This window comes from Euleptes europaea, chromosome 3 (assembly GCF_029931775.1).
Source record: "Euleptes europaea isolate rEulEur1 chromosome 3, rEulEur1.hap1, whole genome shotgun sequence".
NCBI classification, from domain to species: domain Eukaryota; kingdom Metazoa; phylum Chordata; class Lepidosauria; order Squamata; family Sphaerodactylidae; genus Euleptes; species Euleptes europaea.
The window spans coordinates 36,956,956-36,976,227 of NC_079314.1; the positions used below are offsets into that span (position 1 = coordinate 36,956,956).

The 19,272-nt window shown below is 45.0% G+C and overlaps 1 protein-coding gene across 2 annotated transcripts in view; it reads left to right on the forward strand.

Moving 5' to 3' along the window:
- Window positions 1-9,080: 9,080 nt before the first annotated feature.
- The window catches only part of GMEB1 (glucocorticoid modulatory element binding protein 1), a 93,919-nt gene continuing 83,727 nt past the window's right edge, over window positions 9,081-19,272 (forward strand). The window contains exons 1-3 of one of the 2 annotated variants that reach the window (XM_056846834.1): window positions 9,081-9,140; window positions 16,793-16,943; window positions 17,513-17,595. In XM_056846834.1, the coding sequence (XP_056702812.1) occupies window positions 16,816-16,943; window positions 17,513-17,595 (211 nt within the window). In that variant the 5' untranslated portion in view covers window positions 9,081-9,140; window positions 16,793-16,815. Of the gene's footprint in view, window positions 9,141-9,180; window positions 9,222-16,792; window positions 16,944-17,512; window positions 17,596-19,272 lie in introns of those variants that run through there. The other variant, XM_056846835.1, reaches the window with a different exon arrangement.

Sequence of the window (19,272 nt, forward strand, 5' to 3'; positions counted from 1 at the left end):
CCTGGCCGCTCCGCCGCTCGCGCCCCGCTGCGCCCCTGAAGCGCCTCCGCGCGCAGGAGAGCCCGTCCCCGCCTCCCCATTGGCTGCCGTCGCCGAGCCCCCCTCGGCCACTGGCCCGGCCGAAGAGCCAATCAGCGGCCGGGCATTCCCCGAGCTCTCTCCCGCGGCTTAGGGATCCCCAGAGGTGGGTCCGGCGGCTGTGGCTTCGGGAGTGGACAGGTACTTGAAGGGCTGCCATTCAGAGGAGGGTGCTCCGTTGTTTTCTGTTGCCCCAGAAGGTCTACATAATATCATTCTTATTATGTAGTTCTCTATATTGTTATACTTTTTTTCTTTTGTATTTGTTGTTGTTTGTATTGTTTTTTTCCTTTTTGTTGATTCACGGTTCAGATTTTTATTCTCCGCAAGCTCTTTTTAAAAAAACTTTATCCCATGATTTTATCCTCACAACAACCCTGTGAGGTAGGTTTAGGTTGAGAGTGTTGGAAGGAGCCAAGGGTACCCAGCAATTCTCAGTGGTAGAGCATCTGCTCGGCATGCAGAAGTTCCCAGGTTCAATCCCCGGCATCTCCAGTTAAAGGGACCAGGCAAGTAAGTGATGTGAAAGACCTCTGCCTGAGATCCTGGACAGCCGCTGCCTGTCTGAATGGACAATACTGACTTTGATGGACCATGGATCTGATTCAGTATAAGGCAGCTTCGTGTGTTCAGTGTTCCATGGCAGAAGGGGAATTTGAACCTGGGTCTCCCAGAATCCTAGTCTAACACTCTTACCATCACACCACCCTGGCTCTCCTTCTGTATTAGAACTCAAAGCCACCTGCCGAAGTTGCCAGCAGGACAGGCAAAAAGAAAGAATTCGTCACTTCCAGGCAGGGTTAGCCTATGAAACTACCTGCTAGAGAGGATAGCGTTTAGGGAAAGATCCCTTGCTCACAAAAAGCCCCGTGGCACAGAGTGGTAAGCTGCAGTACTGCAGTCCAAGCTCTGCTCACAACTTGAGTTCGATCCCAACGGAAGTCGGTTTCAGGTAGCCGGCTCAAGGTTGACTCAGCCTTCCATCCTTCCGAGGTTGGTAAAAATGAGTACCCAGCTTGCTGGGGGTAAAGGGAAGATGACTGGGGAAGGCACTGGCAAACCACCCCTTAAACAAAGTCTGCCTAGTAAACGTCGGGACGTGACATCACCCCATGGGTCAGGAATGACCCGGTGCTTGCACAGGGGACCTTTACCTTTTACCCTGGCTCACAGAAGAGCATCAGCTTTGCATGCAGAAGTGTCTAGGTTCAGGCCCTGGCAAACTAAAGGGTTCGATCCCAGGTATCTGCTCCACCGAGGATTGTTTTTTTTCCCCTTGGGCAAGGAGCCTTCCCTCATTCAAAAGACCTTGGTGTGCATTTGTACTGTGCAAAAGCCCATTTTTCTTCTGCTGAACACCTGTAATGTGATGCCTTAGCACCGGGCTGCATCTCAGTGGTCATAGTGGGACAGAAATTCTAACGTACATCCCATTTAGGGTTCAGTAGGTCAAAATCAGCATGTTGAAAGATACCCATAAGTCTATGGAAAGTCAATATCGACATCTGCGTCTCTTTTTAATGTGCCTGCCTTGCTTTGTTGGAACCAGGGCGATAGAAATGAATACAAACCTTAGATAGATGCGGTTTAAGCACCTGTTTTTGTAAAAAAAAGAAGCATCCTCTTCCTGAGATTCCTTTCGTTGAATGACTAGTAGTTGGAGGAATGTATTTAAATAGCCGCTGGAAGAAAAACTTGGCAAACATTATTTTTCTGTATTTTCTGTATTTTTTGGTGTGCCTGGCGGCCTTTGGCGCCATCGTGTGGCCATAAAATTTGTCACAATATCTCACACACAGATGATCACTCCTCCCCCCCAACAATTTTCTTTTTTTAAAAAAAAGATATTTTATTAACATTTTCAGAAAGAAAACACACAAATTACATATACACACATTCACACAGTTTGTACTCCTTCGGGGAGTCTGTCTCTTCATTTCAAATATCCTATACATTATTCTTATAGTCTACAGGTTTTTTTTTAAATAAGTTCCTTCTATCCTATATAGTAAGTTTTATAAACTAATCTTTATCTCTAACAATCTATCTTTTCTGTTTAACATATTCAAAATAGCATTCCCATTTTTTTGGGAAGTCTTTAGTCGTCTTCTCTTTTATCAAACTGGTCAGTCTGGCCATCACCGCAAATTCATCCATTTTTTGATGCCATTTTTCCAAGTCCGGGATGTCATCCTGTTTCCAGGATGCTGCCAGTATTAATCTGGCTGCTGTTGTCAAATAGCCGAATAATTGTTCATGATTTATATCCGTTATCAGGTTCAATTCCTAATAGCATAGTTTCTGGGTTCAGAGGGAATTTGATTCCTAAAACTTCCTGCATTTCTTGATGAATTTGTATCAAAAATTTCTTAACTTTTTTGCATGTCCACCACAAATGAAAATATGTTCCATCTTTATCTTTACATTTCCAACACTGACTGTCATAAGATTCATTCATTTTTTTAATGTCCACTGGTGTGATATACCATCTGAAAAATTGTTTGTACCAATTTTCACGTAGATTATTACTTGCCGTGAATTTAATTGACTTTGGCCAAAGTCTTTCCCATTGCTGCAAAGTTATCTCCTTTTTAAAGTTTTCCATCCATTTTATCTTGCATGTCTTAATCCCCCCAACAATTTTCTAACCAGAGTTTCTAACTGTGGGCTACTTTGGAAAGAAAAGGTGAGATACAACGCAATTTACATGTTGAGTTTAATTTCATTTGATTTCATTTCCTGTCTGTTCTGGACAGGAAAAGTATGTGAACATGCTTGTTATCTTACTTTCGGCAAATCGTCACGGATTTCATGGTCACTCTGATTAAATGGCCCTATTCATGCAATTTTATATTGGTTTTAAAGGTAAAGGTAAAGGTCCCCTGTGCAAGCACCGGGTCATTCCTGACCCATGGGGTGACGTCACATCCCGACATTTACTAGGCAGACTTTGTTTAAGGGGTGGTTTGCCAGTGCCTTCCCCAGTCATCTTCCCTTTACCCCCAGCGAGTTGGGTCCTCATTTTATCGACCTCGGAAGGATGGAAGGCTGAGTCAACCTTGAGCCGGCTACCTGAAACCGACTTCTGTTGGGATCGAACTCAGGTCGTGAGCAGAGCTTTTGACTGCAGTACTGCAGCTTAACACTCTGCGCCACAGGGCTCCTATATATTGGTTTTAGATGCCTGAAATTCACACTGTAGTTTAAGTACGCATGTTTAGAGTAAATACTGAGGTCTGTTACATAATATAACTAAAATTAGCAGAGGACCAACTTCTCCTGGAATGCCTTCCCATTAATGTCATCTTCAAAGGTCCTGCTCTGTGTGCCCCCACACACTGAAGTTGGGTATATGTGTGCCAAAGGCAGCGGCTCCCATTTCGTGGAACTCCCTCCCTCCCGAGGCTCACCTAGCACCAAGTTTACCTTCTTGTAAGGCACTAGGCCAGGGGTCTCCAACCTTTTTTCAACCTGAGGGCACCTCTGGGATTCTGACACAGGCACGCAGTGAAGAGCCTTGTGCTGCGGTTGGCAGCTGCTGCCAAAGGAACATTTTAAAAATACTGGACAGCCAACCATATCTCTAATGGCTAATCAGAAGCCTTGCTGGGCAAAAGCCCCACCTGGTCCCACCCACTTTGTAAAAACACTTGGTGGGTAGGGTTGCCAGGTCCCTCTTCGCCACCGGCGGGAGGTTTTTGAGGAGGAGCCTGAGGAGGGAGGGGTTTGGGGAGGGACTTCAATGCCATAGAATCCAATGGCCAAAGCGGCCACTTTCTCCAGGGGAACTGATCTTTATTGGCTGGAGACCAGTTTTAATAGCGGGAGATCTCCAGCTACTACTTGGAGGTTAAGCAAAAATCAAGCACAGATACCTTTAGACAAGCTGGATAAAGATAATGGTATCAAGCTCAAAATGGTATGCAAAAGTGATATATTGTTTACAAGTGCAGCTGTTATACAGAAATACAAAGAATATGTAGCATAAAGCTACTCAAAGAAGGCAAATAATTTTCAAAGGTAAGTACAATGACTTAATTTTTTCTCTTTACAGAACGAAATAATGGAGCTTGAGAACGACGTAGGCACGCCTCTGCTGGAGCGTTTTCCGGATGCTTTAAACGCTTTCGCCATCCAAAGACAGCTTCATCAGCCGGTGGCCTTAAAATGTTGCTCCTTCACAGAAGTCTTATCATTAACAATATTCGTATATCCAAAGTCTTATTCTTCCATGCACCAGGATGGCTGCCAGAATAAACTCTATTGGTGGGCGCCAAGAAAGGTGTAATTGGGCACCATGGCGCCCACGAGCACCACGTTGGGGATCCCTTCACTAGGCAATGACATTTTTATTCTTCCATCCATTTAAAATCTAGTTTGTTTTTTTAAACCTGCTTTGTTATCCCACTTCAGAGCACTGTAGATTCTTAATACGTACTTTTTAAAAGTGCTTTATCTACTGATTCTTAATACTGGCTTTTAAAAAGTGCTTTTCAGGCACCTATTTCTTAGCCTGGCATGTATTGGATTGGGTAGTGTTGTTTTTAGAGGATGGAGCATTAAAGATTGATGTGGTACTAGCAACTTTCTTCTGTTGTAAGCCACCTCAGTGACGGTTTTGGAGAGAAGTGGGGTATAATGGGTTTAAATTTTTAAAAATCCCTGTTTGCGTCTAATGTATATAACTGGGCTCATGAAGTCCCATGTGCCCAGCTGCACTAAACTGTAGTTCCCATGGCATAGAGTTTTTTTTCCTATTATAAAAAATGTTTCCAGCTGCACGTTCAGTAAACTCTGACATTATCACAGGCTTCTTGCTCCTCTTCCACGATAACATGTCTTTTTTTTGCCGTTGTGTGGCTTTTGTCGTCGTGATAGGCCAAACTCACGTTGCTCTGTCTGAACACCAAAACTACGCTTGCTCCTTTCCTGCCAGTGATCCCCAATGTGGCACCCACCAATGTGTTTCCTGGCGCTCAATTCTTTCTTCCTGCAATCATCTCTGCCCCAAGAAAAGAGACAATCCTGACTTCCCTGGTGCCTTTCATCTGAGGCAGCCTTCACACAAATAAAGGGGGCTTGCATTTGGATCCTCCACATTACTCACTGAAGAAAGATCCAGGGTCCTGTAAACAGAGCCTGTTGCTCAGCTGTGAGCTGGTGGGGAGCACCAGAGCAATGGAGCACCCTTTCCCCCCTTTAGCCTTCTGTGTTTTATCCTCCCTTTCCCATAATGGTTGTCTTCTTCTGTGCGTGCGTTATTGCCCCCCGCTTGAGCTTCTTTGGTGTAATAATAATAACAATAATTCATTAATACGGTCACTGACGAGCAAAAACAAACGAGCAGCCAAAGATAGAGGAATGGTTGGTTAAACTTAAGGAAATACATGTTTTAATTGAGTTAACAACACTTCAGAAAAATGGTGATACAATGAGTCTAGGCGAGCTATGGTTACGAATGGTAAATAAAATGGAAAATCTTATAATCAAGGGTGAGAAAGGACAATGTGCTGTGATGATAGCCTAACTATTTTAGAGAGGACTAAACTGTGTATTTGGTGTGATAGTATAAATGAGGATGTTGGAATAAGCTGTAATATAGAAATTCCGCTAAATTTTTAAGTTCACACATATACCGGTATATTGTATTTTAAACTATGATGATTGTTGTATGTTTTTTTTGATGTTGTTTATTTCAATAAAGGAACAAAATCATTTTTCTAAAAAACAAGCAAACAGCCACAATAGATAATATGAAAACCACAACAGCTACTACAAATAATCTAAGCCTTAAAATTACATATTACATGTATGAATAAAATTTATATAAACATCGTATAACTTGGGGTGACCCCCTTAATATTTTGAGTGATAAAGTATTTCTGTTACTTTTATCCTGTCAGAGTGTGTGTGTATTTCCCATCGGCGCCTGCCACCCTGCCTCAAAATCCCAAAGGTGCCCCAAGGCTTTAAAAAAGTTTGGAACCCCTGCTCTAGGCCATTAGAGCTGGAGGTGCTTCGGAACCGCTTAGAAGGCATCACCTTAGTACCTGCAGGAAGCATCTATCTGGAAAACAGCTGCCTCCATGACAGGAATACTCTAGGCTTAGAACCTCCCAATGGCTTGTGGTTAGCTACCCCCATGACAACCATTTCGTGGTGGTTCTCAGTCCCTTTTCTCCAAGTTCCAAAAGAGTTCACAGGCTTAACAAAATTGGGGATCCTTGCCCTAGCCTAGAGCTATCAAAATGGCTGGCTTGAAGAGAACTGAAACAGATAATCTAAACTGATAATTTGTCTGTAAAGCACAGTAACTTTGAGGATACCATTTTTTTTCTTTTTATTTCCTTAAAAAAAAAAAAAAGAACGGGGGAAAAACCACTTGTGGGTACCATTTTAAGCCAGAAGAATACTGACAGATGCATTTTCCCAAAGGCATATCATGGTAAATGGCTGGTTTCTCATAGCTGGGGAATGAAGAAGTGAGCTGCGGCTCACGAAAGCTCATACCCTACCAGAAAATACTTTTGTTAGTCTTTAAGGTGCTACTGGACTCTGGCCCTTTTCTACTACTGCAGACAGACTAACACGGCGACCCACTGTGTTTTCTCTCAGACATCCAGAAATGCCTTAATAAGTTAAACTGAACCTTGGCATGGATAAGAGTCAAGTATTAAAACATTCACACATAAGTTAAACATAATTAATAAACATCCTTGTGCCTTGGGGAAAGATTCATAGGCAACTGAACGAACATTAATTTCCCCCCCAACTGACTAATCCTAAGAGATGTACTACTTCCAACAGAACGCATAGAGAGTAGCTCTCACTGAACTCAAAGCTGCTTTTGTGAGGACACTGATGATGCATTAAATGAAAGCAGCACAGATCAGAAAGTGTGTGCTTCTATTCAATAATGCTAACAAAAAGTACGCAACAAAGAAATATGTGGCACTTTTTTAAAAGGTTGTGTGAACCAGAGGCCACTTTGCCAAATTTATTTATTTTTACTAACAATTCTAAAATGACACAGCAAACCATAAAGTCCATCACATCGGATCATGCATATGAATGGATATTACTTCAATGTCCAACAAAAGCCACATTCTCAAACTTCCCCCAAACTGAAAAACGGGCATCATTATTTGCATAGCAACATCAAAGCAGAATTACAGATCCTTGTGAACAGATCCAGTGTGGTGTAGTGGTTAACAGTGGTGGTTTGGAGTGGTGAAGTCTGATCTGGAGAACAGGGTTTGATTCCCCACTCCTCCACGTGAGCGGCGGAGGCTAATCTGGTGAACTGGATTTGTTTCCCCACCCCTACACACGAAGCCACCTGAGTGACCTTGGGCTAGTCACAGTTCTATTAAGAGCTCTCTCAGCCCCACCTACCTCACAAGGGTGTCTGTTGTGGGGAAGGAAAGGTGACTGTAAGCTAGTTTGAGTCTCCCTTAAGTGGTAGAGAAAGTTGGCATATAAAAACCAACTCTTCTTCTTCTTCTTGCCTGAGAAGCTCACAATGAAGGACGGGGAGAAAGGAGGGGATGGGGCTAAACAGGGGAAGGAAATATATGTTTTGGAAATAAGGCACTTCAGTTTGATTTCCATAGGGAAGGGGGACTAGGGGTTGTGACAAAGGATTTAGGAAAAGGGGGGCTGGGGGATGATTCTGAAGGAGGAGAGAGAGATGGCATTACACGTGTGCGCTAGGAGACAATCCCAAGAATCAGGAGTAGCAAAGTTGATCAAGGCAGCAGGACACTTTTGGATGGCTGAAGGTGACAGATTGAAGGTCACAGGCAGGCCTCAGACCAAGACACTGACAAAAACATTTCCCCCCTTCTAAAAATGGGACAGGTAGAGGGACTGGAGAAACTATATGGAAGGAGAGGCTGTGGCTCAGTGGTAGAGCATCCTCTTGGCATGCAGAAGGTTCAGTCTCCGGCATCTCCAGTTAAAGGGACCAGGCAGGTAGGTGATGTGAAAGACCCCTGTCTGAGACCCTGGAGAGCCGCTGCCGATCTGAGTAGACAATACTGACTTTGATGGACGAGGGTCTGATTCAGTAGAAGGCAGCTTCATGTGTTCATGTGATTAACCCCCTCCCCTTGTGATCTTGATCCAAATTGGACCCAGGGCACCTGATTTTTAACAGATACCAGGAGTGTCCAAGGAGAAGACCCACTGACGGGTCTTTCCCAGGCCAGCTTCCCAAGACCCCTAATGCATGCAATGCACGGGTTTTAAATGGACCACTGAGGAAGGCCATATAGGCCGAAATGCTTTCGGCTTACGGTTATAGATATCAACCTTAGGAAACACCATTGTGCTGTTTTAACGTTTTTAAATAATTTTAATCTTGACATAGCGCTTCTAATAAATTATATATTTTCATTATTTATGTATTTTTTCATCCCACCCAACCTTGGGTACCCGGCTTGTTTTCTAGGTTGGGTTTTATTCCCCTCTTTTTTCTTCTGCTCAGCAGAAGTCAGCTTCATACATCCGCTACAGCTGCTTCTACCTAGCCAACGACATATTGGTTCAAGGCATTTATGCGCGATCTAATTATTACATTTTGACCCCGCCTTTCCTCCAAAACACTCAGGGCAGCACACGTCATTCTCGCCTTCACTTTATCCACACAACAACCCCGCGAGGTTGGTTACTGTGAGCGTGCGCGTGGTCTGGCCCAAGCTCTCCCAGCCAGCTTCCACGTCAGAGCTGGGGATTCGAACCCGCGCTTCCCAGATCCTAATCCGACACCTCCGGTTCCTCATCACACCACGCCGACTCAAAATCAAACTGTCTGCCCTGCCCAGCTCTTTTCACTGGCGATGCTGGGAATCGAACCCGCGCAGCAGGCGCTCTACGCCCAAGGGCAACCCCGCAGCGCGAGAATGGCGACGGGGGCGGTTGGGCGCTATTGCCCGCGGCCCCTTTAAGGCAGGAGGCGGCCGGAAGTGCTGGCGACCGAGTCCTTGTCGCTGCTGCGCATGCTCACGCCTTCCTCCCATCCCCCCCCACCTCAGCCCCGGACTCGGCCGCTCTTGGAGACGGTAAGGGGGGGGAGGGAACGGAGGGCGACGCCGCGCTACGGGAGCTGGGAGAGGCCAGCCGTGGACGCAGAGTGCGTGGGGGTGAGGGAAAGGGGTTGCGCTCAGAGCGCACGGCCGCTAGCCGCCGCCGTACGTGCCGCCGCCGGCAGAGCGGACGTCGCCGCGCCGCTGCGGGGGGGGGGATGGTGGATGGGTGGAGGGAGGGGGAAGGAGGGTTGCGTCTGGTGCGTCCCCTGGCCAGGAGCGAGCGAGGGGGCGGGGCCTCGGGCAGGCCACGCCTCTCCCTCGGGGAACTCCACCCGCTCACCATCTTGTGTGAGGAGGGTGTTGTTGAGGGCGGAGGAGCGGATTGTGGCTCTCCTGCTACTGGGGGCGATGGGGGAGGCCTGGCACTGCTGGGCATCATTACAATGTTATATGCTCCCCCTCCAGTGCCTCTTTCTGACAGGCAGGCATTCAAAACAGCTGCAACTCCGAATGTTTGTATGCGGGGGGGGAGTTTCACCTATTAGATGTGTGCCTGCCTGGCACTCGTGTGAAACACTCCTATTGATTGTGTGAACTGTGGAAAAAGAAAGAGGAGGTTTTGTCCTCCCAAGACCAGAAACACCAAAAGGTGACCTCACAAACATCCCATGAAGTTAAAATAAAACAGGAGTCTTGGGGGCTGAACAAAGTTTTTATTCTAGCATCTTTTCTGAACTACAGCCCCCCCTTTTCCCATGCAAAGATGATATTGTGTTATTGTTTGTTTATTTTAGCATAAGCTTTTGAGAGCAAGGATCACTTCTGCAATTACAGAAATGGAAATAGACTTTGAAGACATGGATTCTGTCTGGTCCACAAAGTTTATGCTATAATAGAGTTTGTGTTCGTCTGTAAAATGCCACAAGAATCCAGTTTTTCTTTTGTGGCAAAGGCGGAATATGGTGGCTCCCCTCTGGATTTATTTGCCAAGAATTGAAAATGTTATACTATTAGAACAATCACTTTTTAAAAACCTACGAGAACCCAAAGCAACATGGTTGTCATTGCTGAATTCTATGGATTTACTCATCTGATTTGGTATTTGGCGAGAATTAGTTTAAGTGTGTGTGTTTAATCTGGAAGTTTTGTGTCTTTGAATGTTTTGTGGATCGTTTATATTGTTGGCATTAGATCTTTGTGTTTTATAGAAATGTGACTGCATTTTGCACCTAATCCTAGCCATGCTGTCCAGAAGTCAGTTGCATCAAAGCCAATAAGGTATATTCACAAGGCTGAAGTTGGTTCCCATTTCCTTCCTGTTCCTTACTTGTTAATTTGTGGTTGAATTTGCCAACACAGAACTAGAAACTGTGAAGGAGCTGACTTTAGCCTTGTTTTACACTTCATGTTTAGGAATGCAGCTTTACATTCTCAGTTTGCTCCTGTCTTTCATCTTTTATGGTTTAACCTTTTAAGGCAGCAGCTAAAGGTTTGGAAGCCCTACCAATACTAACAACAGTGGAAATTCTGTTGGTGGCTTTGGATCCTATCACAGCTGTTTTGGCGTGAAGGTGCCAATAGAGAGGAGGGGGTCCTATTTAGCAGGAGAGAACTGGCGATTTATGAGTTGTAGATTGGGTCATTTTATCCAGGGGGACTCTGGTCCCGTACTCCCAATTGCTAGTATGGATTAAAACTCCCATTTTACTCATATATACACCTAGAAAGTGGTGGGGAAATCCAGTTTTCTAAGACTTTGTATCTAGCCAGTTTGGGTGAATAATAGGGTAGTTGTAGGTGATGGAAAGGTAAACTATGTTAAATTATTTTTATGTGCCCCTGGTCATCTGGGGTGCTTATCTGATGTGTTACATTATGTTTTTCCTTCTCCAATTGTGTGACCCTTTGTGGGGGTTATTTTTTGGGGGATATTAGTTCAGGTAAAGACCCCATGTAGGTTTGTCTTCTTTTGTGCCAACAGGTCACAGCTGACTTATGGCAACCCATAGGATTTTCAAGATAAGAGCTGTTCAGAGGTCATGACCTTGGTATTCTTTGGAGGTCACCCATCCAAATATTAACTAGGGTCAACACTGCTTAGTTTGAGATCTGACAAGGTCAGGCTAGCCTGGGCCATCCAGGGCAGGGTCTTCTTGTTTGCAGCAAAAATCAACAGGAATCTTGTGGAGTCTTAAAGATAAAATTTTATTCCAGATTTTTTTGTGGAATGAAGCCTGTACCCGATGAAGAGGGTTCTAGTCCATGAAAGTTTATACTGGAATAAAATCTTCCTCCTTCTTTTTTTTAAGGATCCACAAGACTGTTTTTTTATTTTTGCTGTAACAGACTAACATGGTTACCCTGTTCTACGTGTAGTATCCCAATCCAGCATCAAGTCATTGTTTTGTGGGAATCCCAAAGAATACATTGTCCTGACTCTGCTTGGAATAGGGAAGAAGAATCAGAGAAGGACTGGTGCTGTCTGAAGCGTTACTGTGACTGGGGCTCGTTAACCAGAAATGATAATACCTTCAAAGGGGTAGTACCACTATGCCAGGCTTACAGTTTGATGTGTCTGTCATCCTGTTCCCAAGGTCTCTTACAAGTTCACAAGGTTGGAAGAGACCACAAGGGCCATCCAGTCCAACCCCCTGCCATGCAGGATCCCACAATCAAAGCACTCCCGATAGATGGCCATCCAGCCTCTGCTTAAAGACCTCCAAAGACGGGGACTCCACCACTCTCCGAGGCAGTGCATTCCACCGTCGAACAGCCCTCACCGTCATAAAGTTCTTCCTAATGTTTAGGTGGAATCGCTTTTCTTTTAGTTTAAATCCATTACTCTGTGTCCTAGTCTCTGGAGCAACAGAGAACAAGCTAGTTCCCTCATCAACATGACATCCCTTCAGATATTTGAACATGGCTATCATGTCACCCCTTAACCTTCTCTTCTCCAGACTAAACAAACCCAGCTCCCTAAGTCTCTCCTCATAGGGCATGGATTCCAGACCTTAGACCATTCTGGTTGCCCTCCTCTGGACACGCTTCAACTTGTCAACATCCTTCTTAAATTGTGGAGCCCAAAACTGGACACAGTATTCCAATGCAGAATACAGTGGTAGTATTACTTCCTTTGATCTAGACACAATACTCCTATTGATGCAGCCCAGAATTGCATTGGCCTTCTGAGCTGCCATATCACACTGTTGACTCATGTTCAGTTTGTGGTCCACTAAGACTCCCAGATCTCTTTAACATGTACTGTTGTCAAGCCAACTATATCCCATCCTGTACCTGTGCCTTATGTTGTTTCTGCCTAGGTGAATTACCTTACACTTCTCCCTATTGAAATCTATTTTAATGCTTATGGCCCAGCTCTCCAGTCTATCAAGGTCATTCTGAACTCTGACCCTGTCCTCTGGGGTATTAACTACCCCTCCCAACTTGGTGTCATCTGCAAATTTGATTAGCATATCCTCTATTCCATCATCCAAGTCATTTATAAAAATATTAAATAGTACAGGTCCCAGGACAGACCCCTGTGGCACCCCACTGGTCACTCCTCTCCAGGATGAAGTTGTTCCATTAATGAGCACCCTTTGGGTTCGGTTGGTCAACCAATTTCCAATCCACCTAACAGTAGCAGTGTCCAGCCCACATTTTACTAGCTTTGTTTCAAGAAGATCATGGGGGACTTTATCAAAGGCTTTACTGAAATCAAGGTACACTACATCTACAGCATTCCCTTCATCTACCATTCTTGTCACTCTTTCAAAAAAAGAAATGAGATTAGTTTGGCATGACCTGTTTTTGAGAAACCCGTGTTGACTGTCAGTGATCACGGCATTTCTTTCTAAGTGCTTACAGACCGTCTGTTTAATTATCTGCTCTAGTCTCTTGTGCATCTCGTCCTGCCTGCTATAGCAAGACCATTATGGTTGTTTAAAGGCATACCCCTAATTTGGTTTAAAGGTAAAGGTAGTCCCCCCTGTGCAAGCAGGGGCTGAACAAACACTTGTCAGGGATGCTCTGCACTGATCCTACATTCAGCAGGGAGTTGGACCAGATGGCCTGTATGGCCCCTTCCAACTCTATGAGTCTATGATTCTTCAATTATTCTACTTAAAGAGAGCAATCATGTCCCCCCTCAACCTCCTCTTCTCCAGACTGAACATTCCCATTACTGACCTATGGGGTGAAGTCACATCACGACGTTTACTAAGCAGGCTGTATTTATGGAGTAGTTTGCCATTGCCTTCCCCAGTTGTCTACACTTTACCCCCAGCAAGCTGGGTACTCATTTTACTGACCTTGGAATGATGGAAGGCTGAGTCAGGCAGAGAGGATCTTCGCCATCACTTGCTACAGAGGGGCCATGGCTCACCGCATCTGCTTTGCATCCAGAAAATTCCAAGTTCAGTCCTCAGCATTTCCTGTTAAGTATTGATGTGAAAGACCTCCACCTGGCACCCTGGAAATCTGCTTCCAGTCAGAGCTTCCAGTACTGAACTTGGTAGACGAATGGTCTGACTCAGTATAAGGCAGCTCCATGTACATCTAAGATCCTTTAACTGGACATGTCAGGGATTGAGGGTGGGCACTCAAAGACACTGTGAAGCCCCTCCTTGAGGACTGGGTTTAAGGCTGCATTGCTATGCATACTTAAGGTAAAGGTCCCCTGTGCAAGCACCGGGTCATTCCTGACCCATGGGATGACGTCACATCCCGACGTTTCCTAGGCAGACTTTGTTTACAGGGTGGTTTGCCAGTGCCTTCCCCAGTCATCTCCCCTTTACCCCCAGCGAGCTGGGTACTCATTTTACCGACCTCGGAAGGATGGAAGGCTGAGTCGACCTCGAGCCGGCTACCTGAAACCGACTTCCGTCGGGATCGAACTCAGGTCATGAGCAGAGCTTTTGACTGCAGTACTGCAGCTTACCACTCTGCGCCACGGGGCATACTTACTGGAGAATAAATTTTAATGAGGCTTAATTTTGATACACATGGTTGGGCTGCAGGACTACAGTATGCTGGTATCATCTGAACCCAAGGTTAGTCTTTGAAAGTTTCTGGAAATGAAACATTTTTTAAAAATTTTTTTACGTCATTTATAGTCCGCCTTTGTCACTAGGACTCAAGGCTGATTGCACAGAGTGAGTCAATATAATCGACAGGACATTCAGTAAACAATACAATAGGACTGGGATTGCAGAACTAATCAGAAATCTGAAAACAGAACTGAAGCAAAGCGTAAATATTAATGTGACACATTCATTGATACCAAAATTACATAGCTGGATCCTAGTTTCAGTAAGCTAAACACAGTAGTATAGGGACCGCAGTCCCTAGCAATTTATCTGAGTAACATTGTAATTCATTTAGTACAGTGCTATTCTACTGTCTGCATAGAAAACCCCTCTTGAATAATTCAGTTTTGCATAGTTTGTGGAAAGCCAGGATAGTGGGGGGCCTTCCTGACCTCCTCAGGCAGGCTGTTCCACAAGGCTGGGGCCACCATGGAGAAGACACATGTGTAGTCAGAGACTAAGACTGACCTAATGTGTCTTATCCCGAAGATTGGCACTCTGTGTTTTTATGTCCCATAGCATTCTTGATGCCTTGACTGACTCATCCACTCCTGAGTCGAACCAGCAGGGGAAACCTTAGGAATATGGCTTTGTTTTCCCAGCCATACCTGAGATGTTTCTAACCAAGTCAGATGAATGATGGGCTGTGCCAGTGGGCTTAGAAAGATTTCTTCCAGCAACACACTGAATTTTGTCTGAGCCGCATTGCGGTTGGAGTCCAGTGTTCCGAAAGCCAAAGACCTGCGTGCAAATACAAATATATGTAATAACGCAGCTCTTTTCCCCCAGTCAGTTTGCTTCTCCGCAGTTTGCTTTTCCTCCTCACTGGAGGCTTTTCTCTTCATGAGATTTGTGTTCTCTTCTCCTGCTGACCTCTTTTTGATGTGGTTGGGAGGTGAACCGAACACGTTTGGAGAACTGAGCGCAATTGATCCTCGGGACCCAAAGCTGCATTGCCTGTCTCTCACACTGCACTATATGTTGCCTTTTGCAGAGGTGCTGGGAGTGCATTTTTAAAACATTCTTAGTGTGCAGGGACAAGTGTTAGAATTCTTTAATTATTGACTTAGTCTCCAGGGCTAGATCATGGAATCATAGAGTTGGAAGTGGGCATACACGCCATCTAGTCCAACCCCCTGCTTAATGCAGGATCAGAGCATTCCTGACAAGTGTTTGTCCAGCCTCTGCGTAAAGACTGCCAGTGAGGGGGAGCTCACCACCTCCCTAGGTAGCTGATTCTACTGTTGAACAGGCTACTAGCTGTTAAGTATTGGATGTATCTTGACTCTAGTGCACATGTACATATGCATGTCACATGCACCATATACATACAAGATGCATTCAGGTATCACAATAAATCTTGTTGAACCAGTGGGCACTTTTGGACTTTTGAGAATTTTGAGAAAGGATATTGAGTGCTACCACAAAAGAGCTGCCACGGGGACTGGGTTAATATTAAAAATTTGGGGAAGTTCCAAGCCAAGCATCCTTCTACAATAGGAACTGCTGCTTTAGACTGGGCACTCATACTAGCAGACACAAAGGATATGATTCCTGGTCTTTTCTAAAACATGTTGTTCATTGAGGGGGAAGAGGAATGCTGGTATCTGCTCTTTTTTCTCCCCTGAGGAAGAGATGTTGTTTAGTTTCCGTTTCCAGAAGAAGGGGAGGGTTTGCTCCCTGTGCGGATGCCAGAAGAGGTTTCCAGCATGGAGTCTTAAGAATGCTTGTATCTTTGGCCAACTTGAAGGCACATGTCTGCACCAACCTGGCCCAGGATGAGTTCAGAGATTTGCTAGTCAGTCAGCTGGTAGGGGACACTCAACAGTCTGTGGGGTCCCCCCTCCCCATTCTATTCATAGGGTTGCCAACCTCCAGGTACTAGCTGGAGATCTCCTGCTATTACAACAGATCTCCAGCTGATAGAGACCAGTTCACGTGGAGAAAATGGCCGCTTTGGCAATTGGACTCTATGGCATTGAAGTCCCTCCCCTCTTCAAACCCCACCCTCCTCAGGCTCTGCCCCCAAAACCTCCCGCCCGTGGTGAAGAGGGACCTGCCAACCTTATCTATTCAAGACCCTTTGGATTTTGTCCCCAAGACTCAAGAAGCACACAGAGGCTATAGGAAACACATCAGCAGGCTTCATGGCACCCCCAGGCCCCACACTGGGGATCACTGCAATAAGCTATGGTTTCCTGTGATGCCTGAACACGGATGGCCTAGTAAGTGGTTGGCATCTAGTTGAGGTGTCTGACTAGTACTTACAACTGATTTGTTAATGACAGTTTGTATGAAGTGTAGTTTGTTACCATGTTTGAATTGACCAGTTGTTGAATTGCGCCCCATCTTGGAGCAGACTGTCCTCAGGAAACGTCGGCAAGGGAAGGATGTCCTCCCAGCTGGGCGGTGGGAAGAAACAGATAGACTTAGGTATACGCACTAATGTAGACTTAGGTATACGCACTAACGTAGGGCTTAGACAAGCCACGGGGCTTTTCATTTTTCTATAACTGCCTGTTCTCATAGTAGATGTTCGAGGGACACAATAAATGGGTGTTTTTGTTTATCTGCCACTCTCGGACACTTGCTGCCCAGCCTCTTGGACTTAATGTGAGCAAATGGCAAATGCTGAAGTCAGCATCCCTGTCGGGGATGTGGTGGTCGTGCCGACAGAAGGAAATGAAGGAGGGAATCCAGAAGATACCAAAACCCAAGTGATATTGCAACTGCAACCGGTACATCAAGGGTAAGTGGATCCTCTTCATTCTGTGCAAATTCAGGTGGAAAATTCAGTAATTTGTAACTAGACACAAAAACAGGGCTCATGTACCTTGCATTGTATGTTCAAATTTATGTATTCATCCATTCATGTTTGCATTTTTATGTGCCAACTTTTGGCCTTAAAAGTAGGGTTGATAGATCCTCCCTGGCCACTGGCGGGAGGTGAGGGGAGCTCCAGGATGGGAAGCTCCAGGATGGGAAACTCTTGGAGATTTTGGGGTGGAGCATTGGGAGGAAAGGGATATCAGTGGGGTACGATGCCATAGAGCCCACCCACCAAAGCATCCATTTGCTCCAGGGGGACTGAGGATGAGCTGTAATTCCGGGGGATCCCCAGGTCCTACCTGGCATCTTGACTTAAAAGGCCCCCAAGGTAGCAAACAATATCAAAACCAAAAACTGACAATAGGGAGAAACCAACTGAAACAATTGCAGTTGAAAACAGGGAGGAAAGAAGTGGAATGTTGTTAGGCTGAAGTTATTTTCCCATGCTATAGATAAGTTTCATTTTATTGATAGACATTTTTACAACAGGATTTATCAAGGGGGCTCCGAGACCAGCACGGCTGTAGTGGCTGTTGAAACGCACACAATCCACAAGCTTGAAGAAGGCATTGGTGAGTTCCTGTTGTGTGGGAGAGTGGCAAATCAGTGCCAGTTCTGCTGACTCGTCGGGTAGTATGATTGGCACTTTGCATGGACCAGGCTCCTCTTGTGCCAGGCGTGCCTGGGTTATCGGCTTGTGCCCCAAGGGTAGATCCATGAGAGCTGTTAAGTTTTCAGATTTTCTCGCTGTTAATGAGTGGACTATTGCGGTGTTAGTGGTGATAGGACTCCGGAGACTTGGTTTCAAAACCCCACTCTGCCCTGAAGCTCATCAGGTGACCTTGGGTGACTCTTTCTCTCAGCCTAGCCTACCTTGCAAGGTTGCTGTGAGGATAAAAAAGGAGGAAGGGAGGTCCGTGTATGCCATCTTGAGCCCCTTGCAGGAAGGGCAGAATAAATACATGACTGATAGGAGTGGGAGACCCAGATTCTAATTGCCACTTTGAAGCTCAATAGAAACGTATCACCTATTTCTCAGCATGGTTGCAAGATTGTTGTGAAGATAAACCTTGCAAGATTGTTCCCACATTGGTGGGAAGGCAGTGTATGCCTTAGAGAAAGGGCAAGATTAAAAAAAAACTAGCAAATGAATACACTTTAAAATGGCTATCAAAGGCAAAATATTATCCTACCTAAACAAAAGAATATGTCAGGGATTTTAAACGCATCCCCCAAGAGGGAAGACTCAACATTGTGCAGGTTCCATAGCTTTCAACACCTACCAACTTAGATCACCGGCAGGCGACCCATGGATCCTTCTCCATATTTTGGCAAGAGCTCACTCTGCATACTTTCTTCATGTTGTCAAATGCCTTTGGTGTATTATCGCTTCCTGGGTGCTGTTGTTTGCTTTCTTTTCAGGCCTGTGATTATTTTGAGGCATCTGTGTTAACATTGTTTTGGTTCCCCAATGTAGGCTATTATGTCTAATACAAGTACAAATTATAAATGTTTTAGTAACAAATAGGGTTGAACAGCCTGCATATTGTCTAAAAGGCAAATTGTATTCTTGTTTGAGCTGGGAGTCCAAAATTACTAATCTTGCTATTTTATATTATTACATGTTGGGAGACTTTCCTTCTTTGAAGGTTTTTAAGCAGAGGCTAGATGACCATCTGACAGCAGTGCTGATTCTGTGAACTTAAGCAGATAATGAGAGAGAGGACAGGAAGGGTTGCATCACTGCTTGGCTCTTATGGCCCTTTCTTACATGCCCAGGGAAATGCTAATTGCCACTTTGGGGTCAGGAAGCAGTTTTCCTCCAAACCAGATTGGCCAGGGATCCTGGAGAGGTTTTTTTTTTTTTTTTTGCCATCTTCTGGGCATGGAGTAGGGGGTCACTGGGGGGTATGGGGGGAGGTATTTAAATTAAATAAAGGAACAGCAAACAGGACCTAAAGTGATGATAAAGTGGAGGAGATGAGTTATAGGTAAACTTCCATGGTTTAGTTACATCAAAATCTGGACAGATGCTCTTTTTAAAAAATCTCAGTTTTGTTGTTGTTGCTGGTCATACCTTTTCCAATAGTTTTTTTGTGCTTTCGAAAAGCTCAGGCAGCACCAGCTTGCTCCACTTTGGGCACCACTCTTTGCTTTACCTGCAATCCTCTTTTGGGCAAGAACTACACATATAGCTTTTGCATGACATGCTGGCCTCTCTATCGTGACCTCTGCTTCCAGGGAAAAAA